Genomic DNA, 27,276 nt, shown 5'->3' with positions numbered 1-27,276 from the left:
CAATATTTGCGAGAACAAGAGCTCGAGACCGTTGGTGAGGGCCAGTTTACCCATCGGTGAATTTTCTGCTGGACTCTTTAAGCTAGAAGCATTAAAATGATGAAGAACGATTTTCGACCTGAGAATACACATTAGGGTATAAATATCCGATATTCAAAAAGTGTGTTTAAAAGATTATAATTACTACGCAATCCAAAACGAACTTAAAATACGGGCAACCAAAGGAAGCGAGGTCAATAATACGGAAAATGTGGGGAATATTTTGACATTTGAGACAGGGACATGCCCAAACCCTCCTCTTTCATATTTGTCTGGCAGGGGAGTAAGAAGAAAAATACAATTTATTCTTTCTAAAAAAGAAGTACAGAGGAAATAACCATGCATCTCGGATTCAATACCTTATCTTTGAGTCCCATCAGAGTCGAACTACCCAACACATCACTCTTTGGTGACACTTGGTTTTTTGATCTTCTGCCAAATAAATTCAAATCATCTGAGACAGATGTAAATCTTAGCACACATATTTTAGATAACATCTTTCACTTCTTTATGATTAGTGTATTAATCAGGTGCCCGTGTTTTTATTAGTAAATTCATATCCATGAGAAGATAGATAGCAATGAAATATGAAGCTTATTAGCACGGATGTGTGGATTTTTTTTTTTTTAATACAGGAAGAAAAATGAAAACAGTCTTCCTTTCTCCTTCTGTCTTTCTTCTTTTTTTCGTTTTTTTATGGTGTATGTTTATTTCTGTGTTTGTGCTGTTGCATTGGTGATTCCTTTTTTCATTATAGTGCTTAGATCGTGTCGGACGGCATACATACAAAAAGCATCGTAGGGTATAATCTTTTTGAGGGTTAGATAAGAAATATCTCTCCCCTTCCCCCAGACATAATTTTCTAAGCCACTTACTCCTCTCGAAAATCTCCCTTAAAGATTTAATTCGATCCCTTGCTCGAGGAAAAAACATGGTATACTTATGAATCTACCCATAAAATGCATCACCTTTAAATGAAAGCTGCCGGATCTACGAAATCTCCATAATAATAAATACTCGCTTGCCCTAAGGTACAAAAAGGCATAAAACGTATACTCTCTTGTAAAGACATTTTATTTTCAACTAAACTAAATGGATATAAACTTCTTGAAAAGCGTGGATTACCATACGTATAGAATAGAGACAAATTATTTAATTACTATTAAGATTAACTGTGAGAAAAATTACTTAACATGGTACTCATGTTACTACTCTAAATTTTGTGTTTGGCCTACTGCTTTTCCAAAATTTATGGATCGCTCATTCAAAAGCCATTTCTCATTATCTACGTGAGTTTTATAAATTCCACCATCTGTAGGCGCCAATGGCATTGAAATGGCACTTTGTGTGCCATTTCTCAAGGGATGGCGCTAACAGACAACCAGAACATCGTAGACAGATTTTTTTATAGTTCATATAAAAGATATTGCTCATATCTACGTTCTTCCTATAAATTTCACTATCCACAAGTTTCAAGTGGCACTAAAAACAGCACTTTTGGTGCCATGTCTCAAGTAGAGAAGCTGGGGCTACTGGGCTAGCAGAACTTTTAAGAGTTATGTTTAATAGCTCATTTGAAAGCTATTGCTCATATCTAATTGCTTTTTATAAATTCTACCGTTCGTAAGTGCGATATAGCACTGAAAACAACACTTGGTGCCACTTTTTTAATGAAAAAGCCCTGAGGGACAAAACAGGTACTATTGCAAAAGTTAGTTCAAGAACCCTTAACTGGAGGTTTACAAAAAAAACCTCCCATACACTCCCCCTCCCAGCCTTCTTAGTAAGTTTCATAGATTGTCTGCTCACCAGGAAGCTACTGCAACATTTGCAGGCTACCACGACACCGTAGATAGATGTTTGATGACTCAATTGAAAGCTATTGCTTATATTTACAAGGTTTTTACAAATTCTACCATCTAATTAGATTTAACAGATTTCTTGGGAGAATTTGCAATGGAGTCTTTGTGATGGTTGAAGCAGTAGCTGCAACCTAGTAAAGAGCGAACCACAGCCCATAGTAACTAAAAGTTAAAAAACATTAAAACAGTCTTCCTTTTTTCCTTCTTTTTTCCAGGCCCTAGTGGGCTACTAAAACATCATAGAAATGCTCATAGGGTGCAAAGGTAAAGGCGACGAAAAGAGCGAAAAAGGCCTAGTGGGTTACTAAAACATCATAGAAATGCTCATAGGGTGCAAAGGTAAAGGCGACGAAAAGAGCGAAAAGGGAACGAAAAGAGCGTAAAGGCGACGAAAAGAGCGAAAAGGCCTAGTGGGTTACTAAAACATCACAGAAATGTTCCTAGGGTGCAAAGGAAAAGAGCGAAAAGGGAAGTAGGGAAGAGCGAAGTCAAAACTTAATGCGGACAAAAAGTATTACTTCACAGCCTATCTAATATATATCAATAAAACTTGTACAAATAAACCAATTAATTATGTTTCCCTATGTTTCTAGGATTATAGAAAACTAGCGCTTTACTGAAAACACAAAATAATAAAGGTGTTTTTGGTACGGTAAGAGCAAACCAATTAAGGACACTACAGAGCACAAATAAAGCATTTTAGGATTTTTTTTTCGTTTAATTTGGTATCACTTCTTCCAATGGCTCAGTTCAATGAGTGGCTCTCGTTTTGGTTTTGAAAAGGACATGTCATGATTAGTTTGTAGACAAGTTCGAAGTAAAGCCATAGACTAGCTTTAGAATTTGTATCATAGCTGGAAATTCACTGTTATATATACAGAAATAACCAGATTTCCAGAGTTCACATTATGTCTTATTTAATTTTCATTTCAAGTAATACGAAAGCATATTTCTTACAGTTTGTAAGATTGTATATTACTCACTATAGGTATTATAGCTGGCGATACCAAAATACTACCTGATAAATCAATCTAATATTTCTGTATGCTGTTCAAAGATTTTACGATTATTAAAACAATTTTAATTCTACGCTTGTGTTTTTAGGATAATTTTAGTTGCATACTTATTTAGTTACTGATTATAAGTATTATAATATATAATACTTTTGACTCCTTAATCAATAGTCTTGTTTTTTATTCCTGACTTTTGTGTTTTCAGTAAAGCGCTAGTTTTCTATAATCCTAAAAACATAGAGAACCATAATTAGTTTGTATATTTGTACTAGTTTTATTGATATATAATAACAATAATAATAATTTTTTTCTTACCCACTCACAAAAGGGAAAAAGTGGAGTACAAGGGGAAAAACAAAGAACACAAAAACAAATAAAACAGGTACAAGAAAAAAAATAAAAATTTAGCAAAAGAGGCGGATAAGATGATTGTTAGGACCAAGACAGATTGGCGCTTCATCAACTAAATTTGAAGTTAGTTTTTCCACTGAAAGAACAATATCGTTTGCCTGATATTTACTAATTAACCTTCGGTTCCGAAATGATCGTGGTAAATAAACTAGGAACTTTAAATACCGGTAGTAATCCGTCTTGACCCTATTTAGGTAACCTTTATTCGAAAGCATATAAACACCAGCACAAAATAACAGAGAATGGTCGCAGAAAATCGAGTACTGCTTTGTAAGTGCTTGTCGCCGGAAATGTCCACGATTTCCAACAATTTTAGAATACCCCAGTTTAAGCTTAAATTGAATATCCCGAATCATCTGAAATCGAAAAGAACTTAAAGAATTGCAAACAGAAATCACAAGCCATCGAAAATATGCAACTTGTGGTACGGAAAAAGAAATGCAATCCAAAGGATGAGACGAACTAACCCCATTAAATATAAGAAATTTACATTTATCTACATTTAGCAATTATTAGCAATATATTAGATAGGCTGTGGAGTAATAATTTTTGTCCGTTTTAAGTTTCACCTTCGCTCTTTACTTCCTTTGGAAAAACTTAGTTTTTTTTTAATTATTTAGGGAAGAGGAAACATATTTTCTCTGGTCCTGACAGAATAATGTATGCTAGGGATTTTTTTTAATACCTATCGTTTGATAGGTTCCTTTTTTTTAGATAAAATAGCAATGAATAGAGATATTGAAGAGAGGATGTATGATTGAAGAGAATCGAAGATAAAGAGAAGAAAATTAATTAGAACAAGGCCATGGTTTCATCAGCTTAATTGTTTGGTATCAAACGACCCCAGTCTTAAACAGCGTCGCGTTTTAAACAGTGTAAAAAAGTGCCTTTTTGGATCAGCTTTGAATTAGACAATTGAACAAAGGGGGTCCCCGCTACGGTGCTGCCAATCCATCGTTCACAATTCCATCACCCGGACAATTCTCACCAGTTTTGACAGTAGCTAAGCTTTAACGACATATGGACTTAATCACCTGAGACAAGTCTTTCATGGGTAGACCACATATTAAAGCCGTCAATCATTGTAGACTTCCCCTAAATTTTGAATAGGACAGAAAACACCTGACAATAAAAGCAACATTAAAAGAACCTTCCAGGGGGTTCAGCTACTGCTTTAATCCTCATTCAAGATTCAGGATGTAAGTTATTCCCAGTTAATTGTCACTCAATCATTAACAGTTCCTTGAAAATGGCGCCAAATTTTCATTCCAATTTAGTCTTTCTAAGAATCAAAGATAAGTGAAGATGAGGCGTCCATTATCTTGCAATATGAATTTAAATTGCCTGCTAGTAGCAAAGACCGTATCAAGGGGTGGACTTTCACTGGGTTTGAACCCCCATTCCCGAAACTTTTATCCGACTCGTAAATAATAACAGTGCTATATACAAACTTGGATGCGTTTTTGAACTTATTTGTATCCCCTCCCCCAGTTACACCCTTGGCGGTTATATATACTAAGAAAACCTTCTACAGCCAATGCTTTTGAGAAGAAGAAAATAACGTTAGAATACAAGTAAATAGCTCAGTGAAACTCACCATAAACTTTGGAGGATTATTTCTCCCGTAAGTTTCAAGGCCGTATTCAGGATCTTTGTTCAGGAGGGGAATATTTTTTCAGGGTGATTCGGTAAGGAGCGAACCAGCTCAATAATAACCGAAGCTCTAAAAACAGAGATTTTGATACTAATAGATATATCAAAAGAATTAGATTTTTTTATTTCAAATAAGTTTCATTAAGTTTAGTCTTACCCATCAAAGGTTACGAGCCTAAAAAAATGGACCTTATTTTCGAAAAAAGGGGGAAATACTCCTTTAAAGTCACAGAATCTTAATGAAAATTACACCATCAGATTCAGCGTATCAGAGAGCCCTATTACAGAGTTTTTAAACTCCTACTGCAAAAACGTGGAATTTTGTATTTTTTGCCACAAAGAAAGATCACGGACGTGTGTTTATTTGATATTTTTTGTTTGTTTTTCTAGGTAAAAGTTATTCAATACGAAACAAATTCAAAAACATCAGAAATTTTATGCATTTTTGTTACATTTTTACCAGTCGGACTATTTTTTTTTTGGGGGGGGGGGGGTCAAACTACCTCCCCCCCATGGATACGGTCTGCCTCTCTTTGTTCAAAATTTGGTACATGTGAACATCAGCTTTGCCATAAATATCCATATTTTGTATGAAACAAATATTATTGGTTTTCTACTTCTTCTTGAAGACCAGTGTCAACTTCAATTACTAAATGCCAGCGCCGTGTCCATTTTTTTTTTGCAGGGGTGGACTTAAAAAAAGGCTTTGAAAAATCTTAGTGATTATCGAGGTTTCTAGATACAAAACTTGCAACAAAAAAGTTGTTGCTTTTTGTTACCTTTTACAAATCGTACGAAAATTTAGGGGGGATGCCAAAACGAGTACCCCCTCCCCCAGGGGATACAGCCCTTCCAATTATAATTTGTGGAAAGGTCTGTTACTCCATGTAAATGATTGTTTTGTTTTCTTGAAATCTCAAAAATAGTGAATGTTACCATTCACTAGTAAAGAGAGGAACTTTTTTTTTTACAGAGAGTAAGACTAAGAAAGTGAAATCTAATTACAACATATATATTTTATATGTATATCAAAATAATCTGTTTTTATTGTGATTCTAAATCTGAAAAAATTCAATAAAATTCAATGTACCCACCAAAAGTTGTTTGCTTAAGGTAATTTACATAATTTTAGAGGGCTAAAGCGCCCCAAAAAAGGGTGCAATGAAAATGACGTGACATTCAACCTTCCTGGAAGCCTCAAAACAGAGGTTTATAACTGCCGTTTGTGATGCGTGTTGGTTTCAAGGCCATATGCAGGGAGATAGTGGGTTTGCCTCCCCCCTCAATATCTGTCCAACAGGTAAAAAACCAACAAAAATGAAAATCAACAATTTTTAATACGTTTTCAAGTTTTTTGTACCCCTCTCCCGAATAAAATATTTGTACCCTCCTAAAAATCCTGGATACGGCCCTGGTTGGCTTGTGTGTTGTTTCTTTTCTGTGCTGTTTGTATCGAACTAATGATTGTAGTTGATTATGGGAGGGCTAAGTACTAAACATTTTATTGGCCAGCAAACGAAGAATTTTTAAGCAAATTATCACCGTCAGACCCCCTCCCCCCTTCTCTCTCCTCTACATACGCGTCTATCTCTAATTTGTTCTAAAAAATGTACGAATAAGTACAGCCATAACTATTATTCTTGCCTTTTCTCTTTATATAATTATTGTCTCGGTTTCGCTACTTGAATGAAATTTCAAGATTTGAGAGTATCTATTCCCTGACCCTTTTACAAAGATTTTACCATAAAGAGCTTTAGGTAATTAGCAAAATTTCAATACGACCTTTTAGGCTAAAATGTCTTGTATGGCGACAGAGCGGTTTGAACTCATTTGGCGCCAAGATTTCAGCAACAAGAAAAATAATCTATTATCGTCATTTTGTCCAAATCTTCTTAGAAACAAATCTAAAGGTTTTTAAAATTTATGAATTTTAAATTTGATAGTTATTTTACATAGTTTTTGATATAGTTTATTTTTATTTTTGATATAGTTTTAATTTAATTCGAAATGCTTGAAACAAACATGTCGTTATTTAGTTCGTAATCTCCTCCACTGCCCTCCTTTTTGTTAGAAATTAGCTGATCTTCCGTGGCATAGCCAGTAGAGGGGGGGTAGACTGAGCTAGACCAATCCCTTAATAATGAGAACAAATCAAGAATGCATAGTTTTTATTATAGGAAATAATGAAAAGCCGTTATATTTAGACCCCCACCCATCATGAACAGACACAAATTGGTTTCAAAAACAGAACATTGGCCGCAAACTTAAAGCCATTATAACAAAAATGATATTTATATGAAATAACTAACATTGCTTCTTCGGGAGCAATGTTGGCTTCCATAACACATATTAGAATCTTTGCGCACATATCCCTCCCCCAACGTCTCGAAAATCTTAGGCGTTCGAAAATTTTCGTTTCATACAATTATTTTTTTGGAATCCCCCCTCCCCTCTGGTGTCACCAGAAAAAAGTCTGACAAAGAAAAGTAAGAAGGCATAAGCAAATGTCTGGAATTTGTCACAGTATTATTCTTGAAATAACATGAAGACTGGTGAACCAGACTGAAGAGTGATTCAACATAATATTAAACTTTTTTTTATTATTGTATCGGATTAACGACGCTTCTTGACTACTAAGGTCCCTGCGTCGGCCCTGCGGTGCATTCCTGCAGCATGATTCGATCTCTGGGTCCCGTATTACCAAGCTAAGGTCAAACCCACTGCGTCACCACAGGACAAAGTTTTTTTTTATTATTATTAAAAGAGGAAACAAATATATTTGAATACAAGTTGAAAACCAACCCTCGTGGGCTCATATCCCTCGAAAATTTAGATTTTACAATTTCTTCTGTAATCATCGAATGATTTTCTGTTTAGATGGATTTAAAGATCTTGATTACCCCGACCCCCCCCCCCATCCATCTAGAATAAATTAGTTGCCTTAAAACCAAATCTTGCCCAAACAAATAATTTAATAGGCACATACGTTCTTTTTTGGGGGGTGGGGTAAATTACGAAAGCCAGACAAGGCATGTGAAAATTATCCTGAAATCTATTCTCTACTAACCAAGTGCGGGGGAACTGCACTGTCTTGAGCCAGAATTTACCTTTACAAGATTGATACCTTTACTTTTGATGATTATCTAGGGATGACAATACCCTCCCTTGTCATTAACGCACCTATGTAACAATTTTCCGGGGGGACGATAAATGACACATGTTTGATAATATGGATGTGATAATGCGGGGACAGGTCCCGAGGCCCCTTCCTCTTTTTACGTCCCAGCTGTGACTAGAGCCATTAAGAAACCATGGAAAAAATAAGGAGGTTCTATTCCAATAAAAGCAACTTTTGTTTCATAAAAATATTAAAAAAGGCATTGGTTTGACCTTTAGAAGCCCCGCCTATTTTGTTCTAAGGAATGTGTTCTTTTCCAACAACTTGCAATTTGATCCCACCATGACACTCAAGACAAAAAATTGGTGTGTATTTAATAAGGCCTTTTCCCACACAGAAGAATAACAAAGTTGAACACTTGAATTTTTGAACATTACCCTTTTTTTATGAATTTTTTCGTTCAAGTTTCATAATTCATCAAGATATCCAAGCTGCATTTTTATTATAAGTATTACGCCCTAATTATTTATTTACGCCCTAGGAACACAAATTATTTACGCCCTAGGAACACACAAAAAAGGGTAAATTGAATAGCTTGATGAACTTTGTCACGTTCTATTCGAATACACTTTTTTCTTTCTGAAACAAACACAATTTGATCTCAAATTCGTTTTTAAGAAAAAAAACTTTCTAAAAAATTTTCTCAAATACAAATAAAGAAAAAAAGGAACAGGAAATTCGCTAATTTGAGGATTCTTAATTTGAAATTTTTAAGTAATTTTTAGGAACCTTAATTTTAGGATTTTGGGAGTCTTACTTTGTTTTATTTTTTTTAATACTTTTACACCAAAATACCACAATACAAAAAAATTTGATACATTTTTCTCGTGCTACGCTAAACACAAATTACACTAAACAGAAATTAATATTGATTTTTTTTTAAATACTTTTACACCAAAATACCACCATACACTAAAATTTGATACATTTTTCTCGTGCTACGCAAAACACAAATTACACTAAACACAAATTAATATTGATTTTTTTTAAATACTTTTACACGAAAATACCACCATACACTAAAATTTGATACATTTTTCTCGTGCTACGCAAAACACAAATTACACTAAACACAAATTAATATTGATTTTTTTTTAAATACTTTTACACCAAAATACCACCATACACTAAAATTTGATACATTTTTCTCGTGCTACGCAAAACACAAATTACACTAAACACAAATTAATATTGATTTTTTTTTAATACTTTTACACCAAAATACCACCATACACTAAAATTTGATACATTTTTCTCGTGCTACGTAAAACACAAATTACACTAAACACAAATTAATATTGATTTTTTTAAATACTTTTACACCAAAATACCACCATACACAAAAATTTGATACATTTTTCTCGTGCTACGCAAAACACAAATTACACTAAACACAAATTAATATTAATTTTTTTTAATACTTTTACACCAAAATACCACCATACACTAAAATTTGATACATTTTTCTCGTGCTACGCTAAACACAAATTACACTAAACACAAATTAATATTGATGTTTTTGAAGTCTACCTTATTTTATTCTAATTGATTTTTGCATTTCAGGGGAAAATGAAGATGTCGCTAACGACGAGGGCCATAATTTGCTGCCTGTATCTGACGTTCGTGAAACTAGTTACTGGCGACGGTGGTGCATCAGGTTTCCGTAATGACGACATACTGTCAACAACACTTGACCAAACAACTGCATCACGATGTGAGGAAATCTCAATCCCAATGTGTCGAGGCATTGGCTACAATTACACTTCCATGCCCAATCAATTTAATCACGACACACAGGAGGAAGCAGGGTTGGAGGTTCATCAGTTTTGGCCACTAGTTGAAATACAGTGTTCCCCAGATCTGAAGTTTTTTTTATGTTCTATGTACGCACCAATATGTATTGAGGATTATCATGCTCCATTACCCGCCTGTAAAAGTGTGTGCGAACGAGCTAAAGCAGGTTGTGCGCCATTAATGAGGCAATATGGATTTGCCTGGCCAGAGAGAATGAACTGTGATAAACTGCCAGAGTATGGTGACACTAGTAATTTATGTATGGATGCCAAAAATGGCTCCCTCCCAGCTGGCATGGAGCCAGAATCAACTTATACCAGCTCGACAAAGCGTCCAACGAAAAAATGTAAAAACAAGCCATGTCCAAATGAAACAAAAACTGTCTTACCATCATCTGGAGAAGCCATAGATTGCACATGTCGTTGCAAGAATCCACTTATTCCAATAGAACGAGGTGACTTCCGCTACAACCGCAGTGTCTCCACCGGAGGACTTGAAAATTGTGCTATGCCATGCCAAAATCAATTCTTCTCCGAAGAAGAATTAAATTTTGGCTATTATTGGGTGTTTTCATGGTCTGTTATTTGCTGCTTTTCTTCTTTTCTAACAGTAGCAACATTTCTAATTGATATGGATCGATTCCGCTACCCGGAACGACCAGTCGTATTTTTAGCTGGGTGCTATATGATGGTAAGCATTGGCTACATTACGCGCATCGTTATGGGAAAACCAGAGATCGCCTGTGATGGTGACATGATCCGTTATACATCTAATGGAGCTGTAGCATGTACTGTAGTGTTTCTTTTAATATACTTTTTCGGCATGGCCAGTGGACTTTGGTGGGTAATCATGTCCTTTACCTGGTTTTTAGCAGCTGGATTGAAGTGGGGGAATGAGGCCATTGCCAAATACTCTCAATACTTTCATATGGTTGCCTGGTTTTTACCAACTATTCAGTCAGTTACAATACTAATAATATCAGCTATAGATGGAGATAGTGTGTCTGGTATATGCTTTGTTGGAAATCAAAACCCTGAGAATTTGAAAACCTATGTCATAATCCCTCTTTTTATCTATCTCCTCCTAGGAATCTCGTTCCAGCTAGCAGGCTTTGTGAGCTTAATTCGAATTCGTAATGTTATTAAGCAGCAAGGTCGAGCCAAGGCACAAAAGCTCGAAAAGCTGATGCTGAAACTTGGTATTTTTAACTTTCTCTACACTGCACCAGCAGTCATTGTCATCGGATGCTATTTCTATGAATTGCTCAACTATAGAGAATGGACAAAGCCTTTAGTATGCCCCTGTACATACACGCAAATAATGATGCGATGGAACCCTGATTCACACATGTCCCCTCCAAAACCAGACTTTTCCATATTTATGTTGAAGTACTTCATGTCCCTTGTAATAGGAATAACATCAGGGTTTTGGATATGGTCTGGAAAAACGTTAGAATCCTGGCGAAAATTCGGTGCAAGACTCTGTGGAAGAAAAGTTGCAACACCTGGATATTTGCCACCCCCTCTCGTACCTCCAGCTCTTGGACCCCCTCTGCTGCCAACGCCATCACCTATTTCTCAGCTTCATCCATCACAAAGACCCCTTATAAAGCAGCAGATGGCATGCAGTGTTCAAAGCCAGCTGAGTAGTGTTCATAAACATTCCCCTCTGAGTCATGTGTGACACCATAAAAAAAATCGGACATATTATAACTGTGATCTCATGTGTATAGGATTATAAATCGGAGTATATTTGTACAATATTGTAAATAGCAACGTTTATGCAGCAGAATCTGGACGAAATATTATACGAACGAGCACCATATGACATTCGTCGAATAAAGGTTAGCCTCTTAATCTAGTAATAGATTAGTAAAATTGTGTTTTTTATCAGAGCATGTAATTAAAACTAAAATCGTACCTGAAGATTTATTCGAAAGGGGGGGGGGTGGAATCTTTTGGTCAGTCTCAGGGGAAATTCTCTTTATTTGGTTTCTTTCATAGCTTATCTTTAGTCTATTTGGATTTTATTTTTGTTCAAATTTATTTGAAGCGAGGTTTTCATATAATTATCTTTAATTTGTATTATTATTATATCACATGACGAGCTAATACTTGATGAATACTTATATGAAAGGGGCTTTTCCTCCTCAACGCCCCGCTCTTTGCGCTAAAGTTTGACTCTTTCTCTTAACTCTATTTTTAAAACAGTAAGAAACTTTAGCGCAAAGAGCGGGGCGTTGAGGAGGGAAAGCCCCTTTCATATACGGAGTAATTTCTGTTCGTTTTAAGTTTTAATGTTGCTCCTTACTTTCATTTAAAAAAAACTTGTTTTTTTATTGAATTTCTGGACGTTTTTGAATTAATGCATGTTTTGATCTAGGCTCTCCGCACATAAGTAATTAAAACGAAATTTGCATATTAATTAATTGTAATTAATCGGAAGATTTTGAGAAAAAAGGAGCGAGGAAGGAGACCTAGTTGCCCTCCGACTTTTTGATTACTTAAAAAAGCAACTAGAACTTTTAATTTTTTAAAAACGTTTTCATTGGTAAAAAATATACGTAACTTACGAATTAACTTACGTAACGAACTTCTATATTCGTATGTTTTTATTGAGCATATAAGGGGGCTCAACCATCGTCGATACCTCGCTCTTTACACTAAAGCTTAGATTTTGTCCCAATTCCTTAAGAATGGCCTCTGAATAACAAAGGCCGTAGAATAAATAGTTGAAATTACTAAAAATACTTTAGCGTAAAGAGTGAGGTATAACGAGGAGGTAAACCCCTCATACGTAATAATTTTTGTTCGTTTTAAGTTTTCATGCTGCTCCTTACTTTCAGTAGAAAAAAACTTTTCATATTTATTTTTTCATTGTTTTTTTCAAATAATGCTAGAAAATCCTGTGCCCCCTTCATTGAAATTATCTTCCCCCATAAGCTGTTTCTCCATTGAAATATCCTCCCACGTAACCCCCCCCCCCCTCAACTCTCCCCCCTAAACCAAAAAATCCCCCTGAAAATGTCTGTACGCTTCCCAGTAACCATTACTATATGTAAACACAGGTCAATGTTTGTAACTTGCAGCCCCTCCCACGGGGACTGCGGGGGGATAAGTCGTCCCTAAAGACATAGTTATTAGGTTCTTCGACTATGATGAATAAAATGGCTGTCTGAGAATTCTGATCCGGTGACTTTTGGAAAAAAATGAGCGTGGGAGGGGGCCTAGGTGCCCTCCAATTTTTTTGGTCACTTAAAAGGGACACTAGAACTTTTGATTTCCGTTAGAATGAGCCCTCTTGCAACATTCTGGGACCACTCAGTCGATACGATCACCCCTGGGAAAAAAACAAAACAAAAAAAAACAAACAAACACGCATCCGTGATCTGTCTTCTGGCAAAAAATGCGAAATTCCACATTTTTGTAGATATGAGCTTGAAACTTCTACAACAAGATTCTCTGATTTGTTGAATCTGATCGTGTGATTTTCGTTAAGATTGTATGACCTTTATGGGATTTTTCTCCCTATTTTCTAAAATGAGGCAAATTTTCTCAGGCTCGTAACTTTTGATGGGTATAACTGATCTTGATGAAACTTATATATTTAAAATCAGCATTAAAATGCGATTCTTTTGATGTAATTATTGGTATCAAAATTCTATTCTATTCTATTCAAAAGTCTATTCAATAGTTCGTTACCACGAACTATTTGTTAATTTCGGTACTTAAGTATTATACAAGAAACACTCGAGAATTAGGATCGCAAACATAAGAAATTACCCGCTTTTCACGGTGATAATACCAGACAATTAGCTTCGGCTCGCTCGGAAAATATATAGTAGCTATATTTTAATTAAATATTTATTTGGTATTTTGGTTAGAGTAGGCTAGTTGTTACGTATTTAATATAATGCGCTCTGGACGGCCCACCTTCCATAATTCTTTGTTGTAGTTTTCACAATTTTGCTAATAAAGTACTATATTTGCATCATATTTTGTTTTATTTCATTAGCATTAACCAAACTTCACTTCTCGAATGTTTCTCGTATAATACATAAGTACTGTAATTTCTTGCAGAACGTGAAATTTTAAGAGGTAATTAAAAGCTTTACCGATGAATACTATAACAATAAAAGAGGAGTTAATCGATTTGGCTAGTGAATATACGCCATTTTCTGTTATTTGATGTAAAAAACATAAAAATCCTTTAGTATAATCGCAATCCAACCCTCCAATTAGAATACTGATATAGCCCTGAAAAGCTTATAGACTACGATAATTTCTTAGGAACCAAAAAAATGCCTGACATAACTAGTTAGAAATTGTACGCTAAAAATTCGTCCTCGCATGGTCAGCTGCAAGCGGGATAGACCGAGCAACAGCAAAATATAAGTGCTATAGAAGATTTCATCCAAAGTTAATTGTCCAAAGACTGAGGTTATTGAGACAGGTCCTGATGCACTAAACGTGGCGGAATAGATGGCACGTGAAAATGATTTTCAAAATATGAAAGTCACGTGGGATAATAAATTACATTTTATTTAATCTAACTCTTGGCAAATTCTCAGAACAAAATTTTGCTGTTGATCTTGACAGTTTTAAGTGATAAACAAATCTTCAAAAATTATGGCACAGAATAAATAAGGCGATTAAAAATTGAGCAATGGTGATAAGGTTGAAAAAGTACGGTCTTCTGATTACACATAGCAGGCAATTACTTGCAACAGTTGTGTATAATTAAAACTATAAAATAAAAAAAAGATGAACCAAATCATAAGACCCGGAAAGAAATAAAACTATTTGATTTTAATTTAAAAAAAATTAAATAAAAACTTAAGGGTAAGTTTAATTCAATTAAACCTGAGAAGGGTAAAATTTTTGATGGATACCAAAAAAGGCCTTTTTCAATAAAAAATACCAAAAAGAGTATTGTTAAAAATATGGGTAGGGGAGGGTCAAGGGAAACGAATTTAGATTCATTTTGTTTATTTTTATTATTGAATTATTTATTTAAATATCTTAATCAATTTTTCATTTTAATTGAATCATTTTTCTTCTAATGACAGACTCAGAGCCAACCATCATCTGCGGTTTTTATACGTAACAGGAGCTAAGAGCTCATATGGCACTTGTGACGAGGCAAGAAGAGCCAAGAGCTCATTTCTATAATTCATAATTATCAATTTCTCAATTCAGAAAACTTTTTAAAAGAATCTCCTAAAATTTTTTTAGCTTTATTTTGTTCGTGACAAATTAACAAGAGCTAAGAGCTCATGTGGCACTTGTGACGAGGCAAGAAGAGCTACGAGCCAAGAGCTCATATGGTATGAGCTCTAACAAAATTCTAAGAATCAATAGATTGATTTAAAAGGAAAGTCAGAGGCTTAATACCGGTCAGGATTTAAAATAAGAGCTCTGAGACACGATGTCCTTCTAAATATCAAAATTCATTAAGATCCGATCACCCACTCGTAATTTATAAATACCTAATTTTTTTTCTAATTTTTCCTCTCCCTTTAGCCCCCCAGATGGTCGAATCAGGGAAAACGACTTTATCAAGTCAACTTGTGCAGCTTCCTGACACGCCTACCAATTTTCATCGTCCTAGCACGTCCAGAAGCACCAAACTCGCCAAATCACTGAACCCCTCCCCCCAACTCCCCCAAAGAGAGCAAATCCAGTACGGTTACGTCAATCACGTATCAAGTACCTTTGCTTATTCTATCCACCAAGCTTCATCCCGATTCCTCCACTCCAAGTGTCTTCCAAGATTTACCACTCCAACTCCCCCCAATGTCAAAAGATCTGATCGGCATTTGAAATAAGAGCTCTGAGACATGAATTCCTTCTAAATATCAAATTTCATCAAGATCCGATCACCTATTCGTAAGATAAAAATACCCCAATTTTCACGTTTTCCAAGAATTCCAGTTTCCCCCTCCAACTCCTCCCAATATCACAGGATCTGGTCGGAATTTAAAATTAGAGTTTTAAAGCACAAGATCCTTCTAAATGTTAAATTTCATTAAGATCTGGCCACCCTTTCGTAAGTTACAAATACCTCACTTTTCAAAATTACCCCCCCCCCCCCAATCTCCACCAATGAGAGCAGATCCGGTCCGTTATGTCAGTCACGTACCTTAGACAGGTTTTTATTCTTCCCATCCAGTTTCATCCTGATCTCTCCGCTTTAAGTATTTTCTAAGAGTTCCGGTCCCCCCAACTGCCCCCCCCCCCCATTACGCTGGATCCGGTTGAGATTTAAAATAAGAGATCTGAGTTACGAGGTCCTTCTAAATATGAAGTTTCATGAAGATCCGATCACTCCTTCGTAAGTTAAAAATACATCATTTTTTCTAATTTTTCAGAATTACCCCCCCCCCCCCCATAGATCGAATCCGTTCCAATTATGTAAATCACGTATCTAAGACTTCTGCTTATTTTTCCCACCAAGTTTCATCCCGATCCCTCCAATCTAAGTGTTTTCCATGATTTTAGGTTCCGACACCCCAAACTCCCCCCAATGTCACCAGATCCGGTCGGGATTTAAAATAAGAGCTTTGAGACATGATATCCTTCTAAATATCAAATTTCATTGAGATCCGATCACCCGTTCGTAAGTTAAAAATACCTCATTTTTTCTAATTTTTCAGAATTACCCCCCCCCCCCCATAGACCGAATCCGTTCCAATTATGTAAATCACGTATCTAAGACTTCTGCTTATTTTTCCCACCAAGTTTCATCCCGATCCCTCCAATCTAAGTGTTTTCCATGATTTTAGGTTCCGACACCCCAAGCTCCCCCCATTGTCACCAGATCCGGTCGGGATTTAAAATAAGAGCTTTGAGACATGATATCCTTCTAAATATCAAATTTCATTGAGATCCGATCACCCGTTCGTAAGTTAAAAATACCTCATTTTTTCTAATTTTTCAGAATTGACCCCCCCCCCCCCAACTACCCCAAAGAGAGCGGATCCGTTCCGGTTATGTCAATCATGTATCTAGGACTTGTGCTTATTTCTCCCACCATTATTAGCCGCCCTGGCCGAGTGGGTTGGTGCGCTGGATTCGGGATCCCTTGTCTGAGAGGACGCGGGTTCGAATCCCAGTGTATCCAATTCTTCGGTTTGGGACGGGGGTCAGTGGCGTGACTCTGTAAGCTTAGCTAGAGTCGACCCAGCTCTAAATGGGTACCTGGAGAAGTCTGGGGAAGGTAAACAGGAAGGGTGTGCGATAGCACAGGATGGCTGGCCCTCAACCCCCCATTGCACTTCCTGGCTGAAGGGCCAAGAAACGGAGATCAGCACCGCCGGTACGGACTGTAAAGTCTAATGCCGTATCCTTTACCTTTTTACCTTTTTTTTTACCTCCCACCAAGTTTCATCCCGATCCCTCCACTCTAAGCGTTTTCCAAGACTTTAGGTTTCCCCCTCCCAACTCCCCCCAATATTACCAGATCCGGCCAGGATTTAAAATAAGAGCTCTGAGACACGATATCCTTCTAAATATCAAATTTCATTGAGATCCGATCACCCGTTCGTAAGTTAAAAATACTTCATTTTTTTTAATTTTTCAGAATTAACCCCCCCCCCCAAACTACCCCAAAGAGAGCGGATACGTTCCGGTTATGTCATCATGTATCTAGGACTTGTGCTTATTTTTCCCACCAAGTTTCATCCCGATCCCTCCACTCTAAGTATTTTCCAAGATTTTAGGTTTCCCCCTCACAACTCCGCCCCCAATGTCACCAGCGTGTTTTGGCTAAAAACTTAGTCACAGTTATAATGAGTAAAATGGGATAATATGATTGGTCGGAAGGAAATTAGGAAAAGCGAATAATATGATTTTTCGGAAGGAAACTAAGTCACAAAATAAGATTAAGGCACAACTTATATTACGGAGGTATATGACAATAATCTCTCTATTTCTGTCTGGCTGATGCTTCACCTTAGTGACTTAATTGACTGGCTTCAGTAACCATATATTTTTTTTAATTTAGTTTGTCCTTTAAAGCTTTTTTTTAAAAAAAAGGTCTGGGGCGTAGTCATAAATTAGGTAAAGGGGTAGATCTACCGCTTAAATTTTCATTCTGGAAAACTCTAATTCAGGTTTCGCAAAAAGGGGTCATAAAGGTCCTAACAAAAACACTGTTTAAAGCGACAATTTTGAACATTCTTTAGTAAGAAAACTAAATAGAATGTTGTAATCATTAAATTAATAATTCCATTTAATTATTAATTAAATCAAATTAATGCGGTTAAACTGAAAAAGTAACATGTAAACCGTTGCGTTAAAAATGACATAACCGTGCATTTTTTAGGCTTCCTCAGTGCCTTTTCCCACAAACACAAACTTTTGAAACTAAATTTTGATGCCTACGTTATATTTTAAGCTGTTTGGACGGTTTAAGTGAAAGACGTCTAACATCTTGGCCGTCCTAAATCAAAACCAAGTATTTTCAGCTGTTTGGATGGTTATATTTTAAGCTGTTTGGACGGTTTAAGTGAAAGACGTCTAACATCTTGGCCGTCCTAAATCAAAATCAAGTAAATACCTCAAAAAGAAAGTGCATACCTCAAAAATACCTCTAATACCTCAAAAAGTTCATTTTTATGTCACAATTTTCTAGATTTGCGCCAGCATGACGATAAATACAGACAAGGTTCTGAGGGGAGGTTGTACCGATCTCTAATCTCCCTTTATTTCGATTAAGCCAGAATACAGGCGATAGCTACCTTCCTATTACAGAAAAATGCTTCCCTTGAAACATTTAAGATTACATTCCTAAGCTTAGCAGTACACAAAGTAGAGGAGTGACATTTTGGATATTGGCTGGTGTAAACATCTTGGGTATTGACAGGTGTAAACATCTTGGGTGTTATAGAGTAAAACGATATAACCTTGTATTTTTAGGCATCCTCAGCCCCCCCTCCGTAAATACAAACTTTTGAAACAAAATAGTGATGCCTAAGGCAAATTTTAAGCTGTTTTGATGGTTTAAGTGAAAGACGTCTAACATCTTGGCCTTCCCAAATCAAAGTGCACATGTTCTTATTGGTTTAGAGTTACATGCACCCTATCTGATTACATTGTGCAACACAGTTTTTGTTTATAGACAGCTTTTTGTACTGCTCATGTAAAATTTTACCCTGAATTTGAATATGCAATCAGCATTCTTCTGCTAGCTATAGTTTTGGTTTAAAATTTAAAAAAAGTTAAAAAAAAGTAAAAAAATTAAAAAAAATTTAAAAGTTTTAAAAATTTAAAAATCAAATGGTTTTCAAACCAGTTTTCAAAATCAGAATTCGTCCGCTAGCTATGGTTTTGGTGTAACCAGTTTTCAAAATTTGAAAATGAAATTGTTTTCAAATCAGTTTTCAAAATCAGAATTCTTCCGCTAGCTATGGATTTGGCGTAACCAGTTTTCAAAATTTAAAAATCAAATGGTTTACAAATCAGTTTTCAAAATCAAAATTCTTCCGCTAGCTATGGTTTTGGCGTAACCAGTTTTCAGAATTCTAATCGAATTTTTTCTAGAATTTATTGTTCTTATCATACACTTATCGATTAATTAGTTAATATATTTACGTTAATTTCTTTTTTAAATTCATTATTTACTTATCAAATAAATTTATTGCAAATTTTGAATTTTCTGGTGCTCCAGACAATCGTCACATAAAAATTATGGACACTGGACCAAAATGTCATTATGTTTTTGGATTTCCAACATACAAAAATGCGCTAGAAAGCTTTACCAACATTTTTTTAAACCAAAACATGTGATTTTTTCTCAAACACGAAACAAAAAATATTGAACAGAAACTTAATTATGCAAAAAATGTAGCTAATGTAAATTCATAATCGATTTCACCGTGAAACTCCTAAGAGAACAAGACCGTATCCAACCGTTATTTGTCACGACCGTATCCAAGTTTTGACTCTTTCTCTCAACTCTTCTTTTTAAAACAGTAAAAAACTTTAGCGTAAAGAGCGGGGCGTTGATGAGGAAGCAGTCCCTTTCATATACGAAGTAATTTCTGTTCGTTTTAAGTTTTAATGTCGCTCCTTACTTTCAGTTGAAAAAACTTGTTTTTTTTATTTCATTTCTGAACGTTTTTGAATCAATGCATGTTTTGATTTTGGCTCTCCGCAGAGGAATAATTAAAACGAAATTTTCATATTTTTTTTATTTTTTTGGCTAAATGGCTTTCTCATAATTTTGATCGAATGATTTTGATAAAAAAAAAGAGCGGGGGAGGAACCCTATTTGCCCTCCAATTTTTTGGTTAATTAAAAGGCAACTAGAACTTTTAATTTTTTACGAATCTTTTTATTAGTAAAAGATATATTTTTGTCCCAATTCATTAAGAATGACCCCTGAATCACAAAAACCGTAGAATAAATAGTTGACATTACTAAATATACTTTAGCGTAAAGAGCGAAGTATTAGGAGGAGGTGAGCCCCTCATATGTGTAATAATTTTTGTTCGTTTTAAGTTTTAATGCTGCTCCTTACTTCCAGCTGAAAAAAACCTTTTTCATATTTATTTTTTCATTGTTTTTTTTAAGTAATGCTAGTAAATCCTGCGCTCCCTTCATGGAAATTTTCTTCCCCTGTTACAAATTCCTCGATGGAAAGCTCCTCCAGCATACCCCCCTCTTCTCAACCCCTCCCCCAACCAAAAAATCCTCCTGAAAACGCCTGTACACTTCCCAATAACCATTACTATATGTAAGCACTGGTCAAAGTTTGTAACTTGTAGCCCCTCCCACGGGGACTGTGGGGGAGTAAGTCGTCCCCAAAGACATAGCTATAGGTTTTTGACTACGCTGAATAAAATGGCTATCTCAGAATTTTGATCCGTTGACTTTTGGAAAATAATTAGCGTGTGAGGGGGCCTAGGTGCCCTCCAATTTTTTTGGTCACTTAAAAAGGGCACTAGAACTTTTCATTTCCGTTAGAATGAGCCCTCTCGCAACATTCTAGGACAACTGCGTCGATACGATCACCCCTGGAAAAAAAAACAAAAAAACAAACAAAAAAATAAACACGCATCCGTGATCTGCCTTCTGGGAAAAAATACAAAATTCAACATTTTTGTAGATAGGAGCTTGAAACTTCTACAGTAGGGCTCTCTGATACGCTGAATCTGATGATGTAATTTTCGTTAAGATTCTATGACTTTTAGGGTGTGTTTCCCCCTATTTTCTAAAATAAGGCAAATTTTCTCAGGCTCGTAACTTTTGATGGGTAAGACTAAACTTGATGAAACTTATATATTTGTAATCAGCATTAAAATGCGATTCTTTTGATGTAGCTATTGATATCAAAATTCCATTTTTTAGAGTTTTGGTTACTATTGAGCCGGGTCGCTCCTTACTACAGTTCGTTACCACAAACTAATTGAAAAATAACTTAAGCATAGAGCAGACGTTTGAAAATTTGGACCAAAATTTCTCCAGAATTTTGTCCCCAAAGACATAGTTAAAATCAAATAGTTACAATCAGATTGAAATTATGATAACAATAAAAAACATTAAAAAATATATAATAAACAATCTCTCCAGATTTTGGCCAAGAAAAAACCTTATTGAATTCAGCATACGATACCGTGGTGGCTATCTCTATTAAACAATTTGTTTCAAAAACATGCAAAGCTCCCAACGGCAACAAACAATGACAGATGTTCCTCAAAATTACAGCTTATGGAAAATTCTGGTGTATATTATAATCGAGCCTAAAACTCTCAATAGAACTAAATATTTTAAATATTTTTTTCTCTCGAAACAACAACAAAATGGGAATTGGTTGTCCAGTGATTTAAGCTCAACTATACAGCACAATCACATATAGAAAATTGCTAGAAACTGTTCATAAATAAAATTAATGGGAAAATAACTTTTTTTAATTTCTTATTTTTTTTTAATCTTATAATACTTTAAAGTAATGAGTTGGTTAATTTTAAAAGTATTTTGACTATATCGAACAAAAAATTTAGCGAAGCCTTATATATCTTTGCTACAGGCTACATCGAAGTGTTGCCTCTGATTTCAAGAGCAAGTAAAAAAAGACAAGTTAGAGAAAAAAAAAGGTAAATGAGCATATTTAATAATTTTACATTCCATTTTTTTCTCATTTTTAAGCAACCAAGGTTTTGATGCAAGGATTAGAAAATCAAAACCTCTAAAAAGTTAGGTTGTGTTGATGAATAATGGGCATTAGGTGTGGCAAATATATAACAGCACTATGTTAGTTAGTCTTTGATCAAGATCAATTTAACACTTTCTTTCGATCTTGGTTGGTCTCCCATACCCCCAGAGAAGTAAATGCAACCATTAGATAGAAAATCAGAATTAACTTCCTTATTTTTGAAAAAAAATCAAATTTTTATCCTGGGCACAATAATGCTAGGGAAGATAATTTTAAAAAGTCACAATCAAATTGAAATTATGATAACAATAAAAAACATTAAAAAATATATAATAAACAATCATAAGCCCCTGGCTGTCTTCTGCCAACTTAATATATGTATTTTTTGAGCTTTCGAGAATATCTTAGAAATAGCGAATTGTCTTTCGTTTTTGAAACGGGGCATACGGACGAAAGATAGAATTCCATCAATAGGCTTTCCAACATACCTTTCTTCCCATCAGTTTTCTGCTGGACGTGGAAACTGGGTACTGTATTTCTAGGGTCTGCTTGTAAACTACATACTAGGGTATGTATAGTGTAAACTGGGTCCGTACTTGGTTTTGACTGTGCAAAACCGACGAAATATGTTGTTACCCCTGCAGATACTAGGCCGCACCTAAGAAAATTCAGATGGCGGTGCCATAGAATTCTGAAGGCACCATTTCACTAGCCATATCGAGACACGAAGTCCCATTCTTAGCCCAAGGTCGATTTGTTGTGTAGATACTTAACTTTGGCGGAGGACAGCTGCTCTATTCTACCCAGAAAAAAATGCAATGAATTCCAAATAATCCCAAAATAAACTTGGAATATTACTTCCAAATAACTTCAAAAAATTATTCCAAATAAATTCGGAATGTTAATGAGTTGCAGAACTTGAAACTTAAATACATTTCAAGAAAGGCTCTAACAAGGGGAAACGTCCGGTGGCAATTTTTATGAAACCTTCGAGAGGGTATTAAACCCGGTACATGGTCAGTCAATTTGTTTCACATTTCTTTTAATTTACTAGCTTTTAACTCGGATTGCCCTTTTTTGTTTGAAGGATCCTGGACAGCGTAACTGTAATCTAAATCTACGGAAATACTTGCCCAACATATCTCTTGTCCGTTCTTAAAATATCAAAAAGTAATTTGGTAAGTTTCGTATACTTACCCCTAACGCTTGTAAAACAAAATCATTAAGGAGATTATCTGGTCTTATGCCATAGGACAACAATTACCACCAATTCCACAAAATCTTACGACCCATAAACAACACATCATATCTTTATTGTCTCATATTTCACCCCCCTATGTCTTTTCTCCCACTCAAAATCACCAAATTCATTGCTGAAGGTCCTAAAAAGACTTCTTGCTTTAATGTTAGTTCTCCACTTTCTAGTCCTGGAGAAAATATCCATGGAGATATATTCCAAAATCGATAAGACGCTAGGAGGGTTACTTTAACCATTCCAGTATTTCCAAACTCGCTTCCAGGAAAGGGGAACGGACGATGATTAAGTTTCTAATATATGCTAATTCGTTTAATTTGTAAGTGTGAATCAAACTGGATACTCTAGAATCATTGAAAATACCAAAAAGTATGAAAACCCGACATTAGAAAAACGTGTGTCCTTGAAAGAAAAAAAAAAAACTGACGCTAGCAGCATAATCGTAAAAATAACTGCTAAATAAATATGATTGTTGACTTTTTTTTAATTTCACTTTATACTGACCCGAAGATAAGACAATTACCTTAGCTAAAAGGGTACAATATGCTTCTGTGTGTGCATGTTTTAAACTATCTAATGTTTTGCATACTAATGTCCACTAACTATTTTGCTCTGACGGCGGAAAAAATATACTTTAAACATTATTGAACACTGCCAAAAATTCGCGACTTTCTTTTTCTTTTGGGAGGGGGGTAAATTTTTCGCTTCGTCTGTCTCAAAAACTCCCCCAAAAAGATAGTTTTTCAAAATGTAGGGGGGGGATTTCAGTCGTTAGAATTACTTGATGAAAATTTAAACGCACACACAGTAGTTGTGGTCCTCCAGTCATGGATAATTGTAAAAAAAAGGCCAAGACAGTCCAAGTGAGTGAGAGGCAATTCAGGGTTAAGTCTTTTTTAGGGTTGTACAAAAATAATGTCAGTTCTTCTAATTCAACTAATCTAACACCGGATAATTTATAATCTCTAAAAAAAATAGTTTCCCGTTTCAGGTTCGATCCAAATGAATTTATAAATTTAATCGAAATCCAAACTATAAAGAATCAAAGCTGTTTAAAAATTATATAGTTCTGCTCGGTAACACCGCCACCTCCGCTTTCCCTGCTCCGGGGAATATTTTAAACATTTAAGGAGTAATATATTCGGAAGGTGAAGCCCGAGTACGCTCTATTGGGAAGAGGAAAGATAGCAGGTTATTTTTTTCTATAGTTCTTTATGGTATCTTTATAATTTGTCTGTTTTTTGAATAGGTCCTCCTCCTCAAATCTCTAGGTTACTTATTTTGATATAAAGAGGTCACCAGTATACCCTCGCTAAGGAGGTCTTTCCTAGATCACTTGCGAGGACACCTTTTTTAAATTCTACAAATATACATTTATTGGTGTTTACACATAAAGCCGTTGGAAATACTCTTAGAGGTTCAAAGCTTAAGCATTGTTTTAGTAATAATAGAACAAAACACCTCGCTTCTTTTCGATGAATTAAATTTAAAAGAAACAAGTTATTTTTAACTGAAAGTAAGGAGCGACATTAAAACTTAAAATGAACAGAAATTACTCCGTATATGTAAGGGACTTTTCCTCCTCGACGCCCCGCTCTTTACGCTAAAATTTGACTTTTTCTCTTAACTCTACTTTTTGAAACAGTAAAAAACTTTAGCGTAAAAAGTGGGGTGTTGAGGAGGGAACAGCCCCTTTCATGTTACATTAACATTCACCAGTTACATTAACAAATGTTTAAGCAGCACTTGAAATGCTGAAAGTAGCTCAATTCTTAAATATCAAGAATAAAATAAAATATAAATAATATTTTTTTATAAAATAATAATTAAACAAAATAAAAATAGTGTCTGCCCACACCAAACCAGTGGCGGTTCTGACCTTACTTACTCCAGGCGTTGAATTTTGATTAGCACCCACCCTGTCTCTCAAAAATTTTCAGGCCAAATTTGGAGATATCTCGTCCAAATTGATTAGTTCTAATTCTTCGCGTTCTAAAATGGATTAAATTCGGCCTGCTTACTCGATTTTTAATGAGTGGTGATGAAGATATGGAATATGAAAATTTCGAATTCAATTTGCTTGTACTTACTGCCAATTGCGCCCTCTACTTCATTTTAATAAAAATAAAATTTCAAAAATTACAGAATGCTTATAACCGTTAGATTATTTATTTGAAATTTTGCACCCCTAAAATTTTTGTTCCCAGGCAAGTGCCCCCTCTGCCCTTTACTACCCTAAAACCGCCACTGCAAACCCATCTTAGGGTCACTTATGTCTGAAAATATTGATTTTTTAGGCATTTTCTTTTGGTTGCGGTGAAATTATGAAATTTTCGGACAGTTCTCTTTAGACAACATTGCTTCCTCCACAAAAATTTGAAAAGTAAAACTTCTAACGCCCGAGGAAGTGTCCTGTATCCTGTTGAAAACTTTGGGCTGAATAAACACCTACATTTCACCTGTATCTTCGAAAAGCCAGATATAGGCTAAATGTGCAGAATTTGCTGCAGAGGGGGCAAAGAGGGGGGGGGGCAAAGGTTTCAAGACAGTAACAAACACGAATTATAATACATTTCCCATGGGTAGAACTTTACCCCCACGGCATAAGTACCTGTTCTCACCACAATATCAAACTTATTCTTAAATAACGAATGGCAAAGGAATATGAACGATTTAGTAAAAATTTGCTCAGCTCTCCCAAGCATGCGACAATTTAATAATCAGGTTTTGATACCTATTTTCATGTCACATCAAGTGCCAGGCAAACGGAGGACAAAAGCACGTTTCCAACCCATTAAGCCTATTGAATATGCCTGCCAGAAACCAATATCAGATCCGTCAAGAATCCATTTTATATTTGACACGCAATCCCCTATTTGCATTTCCTCTCCCCCTTACTCTTATTTTTCCAAACCTTTGATGCATGTAACGGTTTACCACTCTCATCCATCAAGCTAGACGTGGAAAGGTCCCCAAAATGAGGGAAAGTGAAAAAAGGCAAGTCTTGACGTAGTTGTATTTACGTCATTGTTGTGCTTACACATAAGGTCGTAACTAACAAAACGTGGATTTTACAAGAAAGCGGAGCCAATGCTTTTCATCTTTTTTGCGTAAAAAAAAATAGAACAGAAACAAGAAACAGTTTTGTCTGATAGCAAATTGGTAATGTCACGTAAGTATAAAAATGCCCAATTATAAAAGAATGGGAAGGTGGGATAATATAAAGCGAGTTTTTTTTAATAATTTGATCAAGAAATATCCAGAAATTTTACAAAAATATAATATTTTCTAGGAGATAGGCCTTGAGCCCCCCCCCCCCCCCTGCGTAAGTACCTGATAAAATACCTGAATTTTTAGAATTTATTTTGGTGTATAGTAGGCTGTATACAATTATGCCAGTATTTGAGCTAAGGGTACATGGTCATATTTTAATCGTAGCTGCTTGCCTTACCTTTTATGAAGTAAACATATCTCTGTCGCTAATGCGACCACACGGCAAAAAAAAACAACAAAAACCAAATAATATGTTTTTGTATCAAAAAGAGAAAGAGAAAAATAATTTCCGTTTTCGAACACGGGCTTTAATTAGATTACGCTTGCGAAGCATTTTCGTAAACCAAACATATTAGTCCTTGTTTCTGGAGAAGCAAATAACCCGGCCTTTTTAAAACACGATTGGCTTTAAAACCTCTAACGAGGAATATTAAACCATTAAAAAGAACAAAAAATCAGATTTTATTGTATTTGGTACTCAGTGTGACATTCCAAGCCAGTAAAAATAAGGCAGAGTTTTGGCGGCACAAGATTTCTACAAGAAAACTCTCTGTTTCTCTGTGGTTATATCTCCATGGTCTTTTCTCGTGGTTATCTTAATAATTTATTTTTATACAAGCATGATATCTCACCTTGTATGAC

General features: G+C 35.4%; 2 protein-coding genes across 8 annotated transcripts in view; one reads left to right on the top strand and one right to left on the bottom strand.

Annotated features, from left to right (window-relative positions):
• Positions 1-27,276, bottom strand: part of LOC136040871 (uncharacterized) — a 685,992-nt gene that overhangs the window by 643,671 nt on the left and 15,045 nt on the right. The gene's annotated exons all lie outside the window — the stretch shown is intronic.
• The window catches only part of LOC136040869 (frizzled-5-like), a 445,049-nt gene that overhangs the window by 404,908 nt on the left and 12,865 nt on the right, over positions 1-27,276 (top strand). For 4 of the 7 annotated variants that reach the window (XM_065725256.1, XM_065725261.1, XM_065725255.1 and 1 more), the window contains exon 2: positions 9,720-11,793. The exons of the other annotated variants lie outside the window; for them this stretch is intronic. In XM_065725256.1, coding sequence (XP_065581328.1) covers positions 9,726-11,633 — 1,908 coding nt within the window. In that variant the 5' untranslated portion in view covers positions 9,720-9,725 and the 3' untranslated portion in view covers positions 11,634-11,793. The remainder of the gene's footprint in view (positions 1-9,719; positions 11,794-27,276) is intronic. 7 annotated transcript variants of the gene reach the window in all.

This window comes from Artemia franciscana, chromosome 21 (genome assembly GCF_032884065.1).
Source record: "Artemia franciscana chromosome 21, ASM3288406v1, whole genome shotgun sequence".
NCBI lineage: Eukaryota > Metazoa > Arthropoda > Branchiopoda > Anostraca > Artemiidae > Artemia > Artemia franciscana.
The sequence above is the reverse complement of the archived record's forward strand: the minus strand, read 5'-3'. Positions and strand labels throughout refer to the sequence as shown.